At 36.6% G+C, this 12791-nt stretch overlaps 1 protein-coding gene across 1 annotated transcript in view; it reads right to left on the reverse strand.

Annotated features, from left to right (window-relative positions):
• Positions 1-968: 968 nt before the first annotated feature.
• Positions 969-12791, reverse strand: part of cwc25 (CWC25 spliceosome associated protein homolog) — a 68098-nt gene continuing 56275 nt past the window's right edge. Inside the window, exons 7-9 of the mRNA XM_052608832.1 lie at positions 6346-6539; positions 1366-1530; positions 969-1198 (exon numbers count right to left, since the gene is read on the reverse strand). Coding sequence (XP_052464792.1) covers positions 1084-1198; positions 1366-1530; positions 6346-6539 — 474 coding nt within the window. The 3' untranslated portion in view covers positions 969-1083. The remainder of the gene's footprint in view (positions 1199-1365; positions 1531-6345; positions 6540-12791) is intronic.

Here is a 12791-nt window from a genome sequence, read left to right on the forward strand (position 1 = left end):
TCACTTGATGTTTTTTTCCTACTAACAGTGGAAGCAACTTTTCATTAAATGTTTTGCATATCATGACGGTACGGTGATAACACTTGACAGCACAGATTTTATTACATACTTGAACTGAGCAGTGTGTTTATTTTCCATATGTTTGACTTTGTATGTGTTTTATTATGACAAACAGGCTGCAGCAATGCTTTACTGTGTATGCGAGTGCAATCACTTGATGTTTTTTTCCTTCTAACAGTGGAAGAAACTTTTCATTTTAGTCATAAAGATTATCAGAATTGTAAACCGTTTGCCTTTGTTTACATTCACAATCCAAAAAAATTTCAAAATCTTTGTGCGTAAAATAAGCCTAAATAAAATTAGGATGCCACTTTCTGCTGTTTCCTTTCGAGCAGAACAAAAATGAATCAAAACTACTTTTTTTTTGTGTTCATTTTCATAATTAAAGTAAAAGTATAACTCTCATATAGGCCTATTTATCCTCTATATACAGCATAGCTTTATGTTTTTCTCCACTCGCAGAAGCGCTGCAGTTGCGTGTTGTGATATGAAGACCTTGTTAATCTTCATGTTCTGTTGTTTGTTGCTTTTTGTGCATGTAAAATTAATTATTGGGAAACAAATGTTAGTATTTTTAATGGGTCACAGACACAACCTTTCTAATTTAATTGAATGAAATTCAAATCTAATTAAAAATCTTGTTGGTTAACATTAATAATCGGTTAACGAGCATCGGTTAGGAAAAATTACTGAAATGAACATCCCTAGTAAAAATGCATGTTTTTGACCAACTTTTTCCACTTTTAACATATGTTAAACAACTGAGACAAACTGTAATAAAGTTTTACACATACTGAAATGAAATACATAGTCCCTGAACTTTTTTGTGCCGAGTTTACAGACATCAATAATGATGATTGGAACAGGTTGGTCAGTTGGATAAGACAAAAGCCCATAAGGAGAACAAGTGTAATTTGGACATTTTATTTACAACCATGATCTGGCATCATGATGTTAATTAAAAACTACAAATTTTAAAACCTTAATACAAAAGACCAATGTAAATTTTCCATGTTCTTGGTCTCATCTTCTCATGAAGTTCTTCTCCAGAGCAGCAGGGGTCCTCTGAATAGAGTGAATGTTTCTCTTCACACGGTCTTCCAGAGAGGAGGTGGCAGCACTCTCTAGTTTCATGTCACTGTAAGCAGATTTACAAATCAATTGAGCAAATTATTATTACCCAAATAATTTTATGGTTGAAAAAAAAAAACAAAAAAAAATTCCAGCAGGACAAAATGCTAAGTGCTTTGCCCATGTGCACATTTATTTTAGGTCAATTAAGGTTTCAGTAATTCAAATACTGACTGTATGAAGCCAGCCTGACGGTCCTGTTTGGCACTGTCTCTGGCTTTCTCCTGTTCCTCTTGTCGTTTGTACCTCTGCACATTATTTTGCCTTTCCAATTCTCTTTCATGGGCAAAATCCATCATTTCCCTTCTCTTCTTTTCCAACTCTTCAGGTGAGAGGTGCCTGAGAGAGGGGGGATATATAGTTGCATTATATGTCTCTATGTCTCTAAGACTAATGAAATAAATGCATGCCAAAGTTTTTAAATAAGAAACTCATGCTCAAAAGTAGCTGATAAGAATAGATAAGAACAAAACATTAATGCTTACTATAGGGTAAACGTACCTATTAAGCTCACGTACCCATTAAGCACGCTTTCATATTTGTCTTAAACAATTGATGTGTTTATTCCTACATACCATCCACAATTTTAAAGGGGGGGGGGGGTGAAATGCTCGTTTTCACTCAATATCCTGTTAATCTTGAGTACCTATAGAGTAGTACTGTATCCTTCATAAATCCAAAAAGTCTTTAGTTTTATTATATTCATAAGAGAAAGATAGTCCGTACCGATTTTTCCCGGAAAAACACGACCGGCTGGAGGCGTGACGTGTGGGCGGAGCTAAAGAATCACAAGCGCGAATAGGCTTTTGCGTTGAGAGCATGTGGAAGCTGTGACATTACCCAGAGCTGTTGAAAAACATATTAAAGGCTCTGACATTACCGTGAGGGAAAACCCATCATCCAAAACAAACCATGGCTTACAGTCAGATTCAACCGTTTATTTATGATCCAGAATCAGATCCAGAGGCTGAAACTGAATGAAAGCAGCAGCAGCAACGACTCTCCGAGCGGGGCTCGAACCCGGGTCTCTGGCATGGGAGGGGACGCACTAACAAGGAGGCAGAGATATTTGAAGCAGTTTTACTCACCGCCTGCGGTTCCAACACACGATCGTGACCCTTTTTCCTTGGGATTGCATCATCCTTAAGAAATAAACGATGCGCAAATCCGTCGTCAAACTGGGCCTTGTGAACAAGCATCTTCGAAATGTAGGGAACAAACAAAAACACTTGCACAACTCCGCTGATGCTCTGTAAAAATAAACTCCATCCACTGGTCCCTTAATGTTGTTTTTTTTGGTAATCTGTGCAGGGTTGTCTTGCCCTGGCAACCAAAAACACACTTCTTTTGTGACTTTTCGCGACCCTCTCGCTCTGATCAGTGAAATGTCTGTGCTGCTCAGCCTCGCTATACGGGAGCGCGCGCTCTTCCGGCAGAAGTGCCTTAGGACCCATATAAGGAAATTCCGCTCCATCTAACATCACACAGAGCCATACTCGAAAAAAACTTTCCAAAACTTGTGACAAACCGGAAGGAGTATTTTGGGAACAAAAATACTCCTTCAAACATAATTTTTGAAACTTTGTCCATGTTTAGCATGGGAATCCAACTCTTTAACAGTGTAAAAAACGCAGTATGCATGAAATAGCATTTCACCCCCCACTTTAAGTCAATCAGACAATTCCACACAAATTTGAGTCTCCGTGTTCACACTCTCAGGCGGCCATTTTGAAAGTGGTCTGAAAACTTTCACCAAAAGAGGAGCACCTTAAATGTGCATATTTGTTTTTTTAGTTTTTTTTAAAAACATATTTAACCTGTTAACTGTCACCCGTCCGCTCTGCTCTGACAAACTATATATCGTTGGAAAGGTCTAAGACTCCCAAATATATATTTTATCTATTTTTTTTTTATTTTTTTTTAAATTATGTAGGAAAAGTAATAGATTAATTTATGACAAGAGTGCACCCTCAAAAATCTACATTATAACAGGAATTTTGACCTTTGTTAAAAAAAACAAGACTTCTTTGTTGCCTTTTTCTCTATCACATTTTAGAAATCATGAGAAATTATACAGTATTGTTCAAAATAATAGCAGTACAATGTGACTAACCAGAATAATCAAGGTTTTTCGTATATTTTTTTATTGCTACGTGGCAAACAAGTTACCAGTAGGTTCAGTAGATTCTCAGAAAACAAATGAGACCCAGCATTCATGATATGCACGCTCTTAAGGCTGTGCAATTGGGCAATTAGTTGAATTAGTTGAAAGGGGTGTGTTCAAAAAAATAGCAGTGTGGCATTCAATCACTGAGGTCATCAATTTTGTGAAGAAACAGGTGTGAATCAGGTGGCCCCTATTTAAGGATGAAGCCAACACTTGTTGAACATGCATTTGAAAGCTGAGGAAAATGGGTCGTTCAAGACATTGTTCAGAAGAACAGCGTACTTTGATTAAAAAGTTGATTAGAGAGGGGAAAACCTATAAAGAGGTGCAAAAAATGATAGGCTTTTCAGCTAAAATGATCTCCAATGCCTTAAAATGGAGAGCAAAACCAGGGAGACGTGGAAGAAAACGGAAGACAACCATCAAAATGGATAGAAGAATAACCAGAATGGCAAAGGCTCAGCCAATGATCACCTCCAGGATGATCAAAGACAGTCTGGAGTTACCTGTAAGTACTGTGACAGTTAGAAGACGTCTGTGTGAAGCTAATCTATTTTCAAGAATCCCCCGCAAAGTCCCTCTGTTAAAAAAAAGGCATGTGCAGAAGAGGTTACAATTTGCCAAAGAACACATCAACTGGCCTAAAGAGAAATGGAGGAACATTTTGTGGACTGATGAGAGTAAAATTGTTCTTTTTGGGTCCAAGGGCCACAGGCAGTTTGTGAGACGACCCCCAAACTCTGAATTCAAGCCACAGTACACAGTGAAGACAGTGAAGCATGGAGGTGCAAGCATCATGATATGGGCATGTTTCTTCTACTATGGTGTTGGGCCTATTTATCGCATACCAGGGATCATGGATCAGTTTGCATATGTTAAAATACTTGAAGAGGTCATGTTGCCCTATGCTGAAGAGGACATGCCCTTGAAATGGTTGTTTCAACAAGACAATGACCCAAAACACACTAGTAAACGGGCAAAGTCTTGGTTCCAAACCAACAAAATTAATGTTATGGAGTGGCCAGCCCGATCTCCAGACCTTAATCCAATTGAGAACTTGTGGGGTGATATCAAAAATGCTGTTTCTGAAGCAAAACCAAGAAATGTGAATGAATTGTGGAATGTTGTTAAAGAATCATGGAGTGGAATAACAGCTGAGAGGTGCCACAAGTTGGTTGACTCCATGCCACACAGATGTCAAGCAGTTTTAAAAAACTGTGGTCATACAACTAAATATTAGTTTAGTGATTCACAGGATTGCTAAATCCCAGAAAAAAAAAAAATGTTTGTACAAAATAGTTTTGAGTTTGTACAGTCAAAGGTAGACACTGCTATTTTTTTGAACACACCCCTTTCAACTAATTGCCCAATTGCACAGCCTTAAGAGCGTGCATATCATGAATGCTGGGTCTTGTTTGTTTTCTGACAATCTACTGAACCTACTGGTAACTTGTTTGCCACGTAGCAATAAAAAATATACTAAAAACCTTGATTATTCTGGTTAGTCACATTGTACTGCTATTATTTTGAACAATACTGTATATCAACTGAAAACTTAATCTCAAAATTCATCCTTTAAAACTCATTTTAAAATCAGACATTGCATTACCATGTAAATGGTACATCAATATCATGTTACAAAATGTTTTCATTCATGAATAATAAAAATGTAAGTTTGGATCGTGCACTACAAAGTCAATGTTCAAAAATATGAGTGACAGTTAAGGGGTTAAGCTTATCTTGGGTAAGTTTCACTACTTATAGTAAAATTAAAAGATTGATGTTTAGATGTGATGTGTCATGTGATATGTTTCAGATTATAACCTGGAACTTGGATGTGGGAAATAATTACAGTTGGATCCAAAATATAGTTTTAGCAACAAAGCACAGATGCTACAGAACACTGTTAGGTGCTTAGCTGTATAAGATTGTGTGCTATGCTAATACAGGTGCATCTAACAAAAACTGAATATCATGCAAAAGGTTTTTACTTTTTGTAATTAAAAAAATAAATCTTATATTCTAGATTCATTGCACACAAACTGAAATATTTCAGGGGGGGGGGGGGGGGTTGTTTTGTTTTAATTCTGATGGTTACGAATTTTCCAGGTATTATTCCAAAATTCAAAATTCAGTATCTCCAAAAAAAAAAAAAAAAAAAAAAAAAAATTTAATATTGAATTTTGAGCTTGATCAGTTTGATTAATGAGTATAAATACTGGGTACCTCTTGGGCTAGTTTAGAACATGCAACCACAATTATGGGGAAGACTACTGAATTGACAGTTGTCCAGAAGATGATCATCAACATCTTCCACAAGGAGGGTAAGCCACACAAGTTAATTGGTAGAAGGCCTGGCTGTATCAAAATATATTCAGAGAAAGTTGACTGGAGGATAATGTGTGGTAGGAAAACGTGCACAAGCAACAGTGATGACCAGTCTCAGGAATATTGTCAGGAAAAGCGGATTCAAGAAATTAAGAGAGCTCCACAAGGAGAGGACTGAAGTCAGAGTCAATGCATCAAGAGTCACCACACTCAAGACGTCTTTAGGAAAAGGGCTACAGCTGACACATTTTCCTAGAATTGATTTGTGCTTTTTTGTTTGTTTTTTTACCGTAATTGACTGTACATTCAAAAATATATATTTTTTAATTATTCATAAAATAGGCTGTTTAAAATAAACAATAGCTTTTTTATAAAAAAAATATGTGAGCTTAATGGGAACAGGCGTGTGCTTAAAGGGTACAAATGTACTCATTAAGCACAGCCAGAATTTGATGATGTATATCTTAATTTAAATACTTGGGTCATTATAAAATTAAATGTTTTTGAATGAGAAATTAAGATTTTATTTTAACATAACCTTTTATACTGAAACCAATATCTTGTTCACTAAAAATGTCTAAATGTAGATTTTGGTGAGCTTACTAGATAAGTTTACCCTATGTGGTAGATTAAGTGATCAACTCATGAACATATCATACTTGCTGTAATTAGTGTATTGTCTTTGATTGCGGTATCTGTGTCTTGATGGGCTGGGGGCTTTGGTTTTAGGTCTCTGCTCAGTCCCTCTAAAGGAGTGATTGTCCCTGTCTGTTTTATAAGACAACGGGGACCAACTCCTGTCTCTTGAACCATGATCTGTGAAGTTAGATACTGAAGATCTGTTTGCTGGTAACTGAAACATTAAGAAATGAATAAATCAAATACAATAATATCTTCATACATTTAAGACTGCAAAATCATTTGATAATAATAACCAGACTTGTGTTAAACAATGGTGTGGATGTCATAAGTGAAAATAAATACATTTGGTTATGCAGATCCAGAAACTACTTCAATCATTCATTACTTAGGTCAGCATGACTGATTATGGCAATGCAGAAAGCTCTGGGCTGCCATATTCCAAGGAACTAGGGCTGCCCTCGCCTAAAGATTTTTCTGGTCAACTAGTAGTCATTAATTTTAAGCATTAGCCAACTAATCGCACGTTTCTAAATAAACTAGTGGTCGACCGATATATGTGTTTTTTTTGACAACCAATAGCAATATCTTGGAAATCAGGGGGCTGATAGTTAATATAAAGCAGATATTTTTTATTTTATTATTTTTATTTTTTATTAATACAGGTGCATCTCAAATTAGAATGTCATGGAAAAGTTCATTTCAGTAATTCAACTCAAATTGTGAAACTCGTGTAATAAATAAACGACTTCAGTCTGTGTGCACTGAATTTAAGTCATTGGTTCTTTCAATTGTGATGGTTTTGGCTTATATAAAAAAAAAAAAAAAAAAAAAAAATCTGGAGGAAGGGTGGACAAGCTCTTAGTCCTCAGTCTTCCCCATGATTGTGTAGCCTAATGAACTAAACGGAGATCATTTTGAAGGCTCAGGAAACCTTCGCAGGTGTTTGGAGTTAATTAGCTGATTGGCATGTCACCATATTCTTCTCACATTCTTACAATTAAAAAACAAAAACAAATAATTAAACTACTTCAATATGTGTGCACTGAATTTAATACAGTAGTTTCACAATTTGAGTTGAAGTACTGAAATGAACTTTTCCAAGTCATTTAAATTTGAGATTCACCTGTATTTAAGAAATTTGCAATCATTTGTCAATGGATTAAAAAATAATTGTGCAAAATAAACAAATCACAGGTGATTCATTGCCGATTTTGAAAGATTTTGTGTAGCTTGAACCAGTGTTGCTAAGTCTGTGGATGTTTTTCATGTACACAGGTTGAAGTGTCCCCAATCCCAATAACGTGATATTTAGCCCCTAAAATTAAACGTTTTACAGAATGTGAAACTCAGAGTATACTTATTTCACTTTTTATAGACACATTTTTCAAGTTCACAGAGGCAGAGGTGGCAGAAAGCGTATACTGTTTGCTTTCATTATTTTACAAAAGCGAAATGTTTTGTTGTTGTAGTGAGTGCACACAAATAAACGTAGTCTTTACAGATTATTCTTTTCTGTATGACCAAAATGATGGAGTACTTTAAGAGCAAATGACTGCAGCGGCACCTCCATCTGTCATATTATGCGCGCTACTGTTCAGAAACTTGAATAGCACAAATTTTTCTAGGTTAACATTAGATTGAGCGGCCATGTCAAGTTGATACTTCTTGCATATTTAAGATAAGCCATATTTCAATGATGTATAGTCGATGAATGATGGGCGAGTTTTAGGGCTGTAACTTTTCGTTCGAAAATTTATTCCACAAATCGATCGGACCAACCAAAAAAGTTTCGAAAATTAAAATAGGGAATCGATTTTAACCAAACTATTAATTTTAAAATAATTAAACAATTAAAAAATATAGATGTTACAAAACTCACGAACAAGCAGAAAAAGAAAAAGAATTCAGAAAGTGCAGTAGGCATTGCAAAAGCTAGACAGAAAATACCAGCAATTTTACACGCTTATAAGACCCAGTGACGTCGAAAGTAACCTCTTACAGGAGATGCTGAGTTAAGAAAAGGAGTCACCATTGCCAGCTGACAGCGATCCGCTTTTGTGGTGAAAGATTGGCAGTAATACCCACACCTTGCGCAGCCTAATTGTCTTGAATTGCCTAAATCATAAATGCAGCCGGGTTGAAGCCTGCAGTTATGTTTTTCATTTATGTTATGGCAGCAGTCCCCTCTGTATATATATATTTTTTTGAGAATGTTGCACTCCTGTTGCTGTTTGTTATTCTGCACGAAACTTCATGCCAATTAGAGCTGAAGATCTTTGCCCGTCGGGTTCGGGCTTCATTTATATCATTTTACGCAGGCTCGGGCTTAAATGGTGAAATGAATGGTCATGTGATATGTTTCGTTTAGCGCGAGAAAGATGTGAAATGGATACTGAGTAGGTGCAACGGAGGCTATCCTCTGGCGAAAATACGTTTTGGTTGCACCAGCAACTAAAGCAAAGTCTGAGGTGTGGAAAAGTTTTGACCATGTTTATAATGAGAATGAGTGAATAATGATGCATCATCAGTGAGCGCAGGAACGCGCTAAAGCCATCTACAGTGGATTTAATTTTCCTCCACAAAAACATGTAGACCTAGCCTAATCTGAGTAAAGGTTTTTCAAATGATAACTATATATTCATTGAGGCTTAAATGCATAATGTGGACAGAGTATATACACTAATGTTGGCATTATTCTTTTATTAAATGTCAGCTGCTAGTGGCGAAGCAAATCGGGCGGAGCCTTTATCTTATTTTCGTTATTGCCAAATACCCATCTTAAATTTAAAATGTATCTTAATTTAATTTGTTAAAAAAGACTTGTGCATTGGTCTATTTATAGGCTAAATGAGCCTATGCCTATTTAGAGTGCTGAGATGTTATGATGTTACAGAGGACTTTTCTTTATTACAACTAGGGCTGTCGCAATAACCGCAATATTGTAATACCGCGCTATTGACAAGCAAACCGCAGAGGAAAGATAGCAACCGCAGGGTTCAGTTTTTTTTTAATTTTATGTATTTTTAATTTTTATGAGGCTGTGGCCTTCTTGTTTTTTTTCAATTTGTGAATTCAGTGTCAAATAAATTAATTATACAATATGGTTACGACTAATTTTCTCGCGAGCCGTTGTAGTTTTATAGGCTGGCTGAAACGATGGGAGGCGCTCGATCTCATCCCAAAACAATGTCACGTCGCCAGTTTGGGAAAATTTTGGCTTTCAACCCAATGAAAGGGGCGAGCCGGCGAATATAGATGAGCCGATATGCAAAATTTGCTGCAAAAAGATTCCTGTGACGTGGCAATATATCTAATTTGAGGTCATCGGGACATTCTAAAATGCTTAACGTGAAAAACGCTTAAAGAGCCAGTAAGATGAAAATTCTAAGCTTCCTATCACTGTTTATAAGTCCTGTACATTAGGTTTAAATCCATCCAAGGTTAAAAAACATTGTCATTTTGTCAAAATATCATTTTAAAATTACCTCAATTCTCAGAGATCCCCAAACGGTTCGCGCAAAGCTGTTCAAAAGATTCAGTTTCCTTAAACCCCACCTTTCGGTAGCATACTGTGTTCTGATTGGTCAACTGACAGTTTTGATTGGTTGTTCCACACACAACTTCACAGTAAACAATGCGTTAGCATCTGTTTGGGGTGAATTATGTCTTATTTCTCTCACCACGAAGCAAACAGTAAAATAAAAAACTTGAACAGTCTCGCTGCTTTTTCTTCTGTGTTGGTGTATTCAAGCCGCGCGCTTCAGTTTGAATCTGAATAGCGTGTTCAGCGTGGTCACATTAGATATAATGAAGGGAGACATGAAAAACAGACATTGCGTTGTTTTCATATGGATTACTTTATCACAGAATATCTGTTTTCGGCAGCACTTGTTTAGTTTTAAAGTAGACATGTCAAGCTTTCTATAGATATCACTCTCATGTCTCTTCGTTGAGTATTCACGGAGTTACACTTCATTTTAATGACTTGTTTGTAAATTAAGATCAGCGCAGACAGGCTCCAGACAGCACACATACTGATAAGATGCTCGGGAGAAAACAAACACATAACTATATAATCATATTTCGCGTTGTGATTCGGAGATGCTCGTTGGTCTAAAAGTTGGTAATGAACCCTGTTTTATGGCCAAACGCTTTGAAAATCCCTCCTTGTACTCACCGAGATTAGAAAAGCAGTCATCAGTGAAATGTTGTGAACAAGGATTTGTTGTACTGCTCTGGTATTGTGGTAAAAATGAATTTTAGCCATTGGTTCTTCTGATCTTCATTCTTTGGCAGTGAAAATAAAACAAACTTGCCTTTACAATTAAAAACAAACTGTCTCCTCAACATGATGCTATCACACCAACCAGAGCGTCTGTGTGGGGGGGTGGGGCAGGTCAGAGTTCCGTTTCCCCCCAGACGGTATGCGGAGATTATTATGCAAAGTGTTCCTAGTGACGTACATAGAGATGGGCAAAAGATCTGAAATCTATAACGACTCGTTTCAGCGATTCAGAGTCGACTCCTTACTTTAGAAGCCAATAACTTTATAAATCGTGTACTTTTTGGTTTAATTACTTTGCACATTGTTTACACTGATGGACAGCTACATCATACACTGTAATACAGGTAATTTTTGATTTCCCATCTGTGTGGCTCTTTAACGTGGTTTAATGTACTAATACAGTGATATTAACAGAACAAACCGAGTAAACATCATATTAATAAAGTATCTACAAAAAATCAGATGATCCCTGAATATGAATTCAGCGCGTTTAACACGATAAGCCTTTTCCTCTCATAGAAAACCATCATAAGGCTTAACTTGTTGTAAAAAAAAAAAAAAAAAAAAAAAAAAAATCACCGTCTTAGTACATTACGCCACATTGGAAAGTGTTTTCTTATAACGGGTTTCTATGGGAGGAAAAGGCTTAACGTGTTATTAAACGAGTTGCATTCATATTCAGGGCTCATCTGATTTTTTTTTTTAATAGATAGTATACTTTATTAGTATGATTTTTAGTGAGTTTGGTCTGTTAATATCACTGTCTTAGTACATTAAGCCATGTTAAGCGTTTTTCACAGTATGCGTTTTAGAGTGTCCCCTGTCATCCAGCACAGCTGCCCCCTCAAGCATCAGGTCACGGAGCAACATCAAAAAGAACAGCTGAGACCGGCCGACAGTTAGGAGTAGCTAAAGCCTTTGCGAAATCTGTAAAATACAGCCGTGAAAGTAACAGGCATACCTGCTGAAGTCACGGACAACCTCCGCGTCAGTGTCCATTAGAGGTCGACCAATATATCGCTCGGCCGATATATCGGGTCGATATTTGTCATTTTTTAATATATCGGCATCGGCCAATATCCGTGTTTAGTAGCGCCGATTTAAAGTCAGGCACGTCGGCGGGCAGCCCCGTGTTATTGGCGCTGTGGAAAGTGCTGCTGCTGCCACTGCATGTGAAGCACCCCAAGCCAAAACTTTTGGAAGATTCAACAACAGACCTGGGAGATAAAGGTAGTCAGAGAATTTCACTCTGTAAATGGAGTGGAGAAGTTGGCAGCTCTCACAAACACTGCAGCGTGATTGAGTGTTGAATAAAATGCTACTAGCAGGACTGTAAAATGAATAAATGTGATTATGATCATTTGATAAAATGAAGAGAGCGCGCCACACGTTGGAGATCATGTTACTTTGTTGACTGTTTCCCGTCAAGGAGACTGCTGAATGCGCCTCTTTAAACTGTTTCGTGGTGCCCCTTGTTGTATTTTAAAATGCAGTGTTTTCAAATTACACTATAGTAGTGATACGTTCAGATCAATATCTTCGGTTCGGCACACATGTGACCCGCGGATTGAATTATAAAAAAAAAAAAAAAAAAGTTATAATCTAATGTTAATTAAAAAAGACAAAACGTATGTTTATTTGTCTTGGCCTTTTTTTCTTTTCTTTTTTTTTTGCTGATCCGAAAAATGATCCGATCCATACGAGGACGAGCGAGCGCGGGTTTGACGAGACGTATTTGGAGGTTATTGCTCACGTCTTGTTCTGCACATATCCAAATGTTTCCATATTCGCAATGTATCTGAATGTTAAACTATAATATATATGTGTGTGTGTGTGTGTGTAAACTAGATGGAACAAATCATCCTCTTCACATGAGCAAAAACGTCCTTGGCATAACACCAGAGAGGACCGGTACACGGTGTATTTAAACTAACCAGTGTAACCTTTTAAATGTTTGGTTGACTGGACTTTATTTTAATAATGAACAGACTGCGATGTAAGTTTGAAATTAGAATGAACTTTAGATGTTCTGTGTCATTTATACCAAACAAAAATGTTGCTAGTGTGTTTGCAGCACTACTGTTATTTATTTTTTATATATTTATTTTTTTTATATTTTTCAGTTTAATTGATTTTTATTTCTAAAATTGTATTTAAATGTATATTTAAGTTTACATT

The sequence above is a fragment of the Carassius gibelio genome, chromosome A2, assembly GCF_023724105.1.
Source record: "Carassius gibelio isolate Cgi1373 ecotype wild population from Czech Republic chromosome A2, carGib1.2-hapl.c, whole genome shotgun sequence".
Classification (NCBI taxonomy): Eukaryota; Metazoa; Chordata; class Actinopteri; order Cypriniformes; family Cyprinidae; genus Carassius; species Carassius gibelio.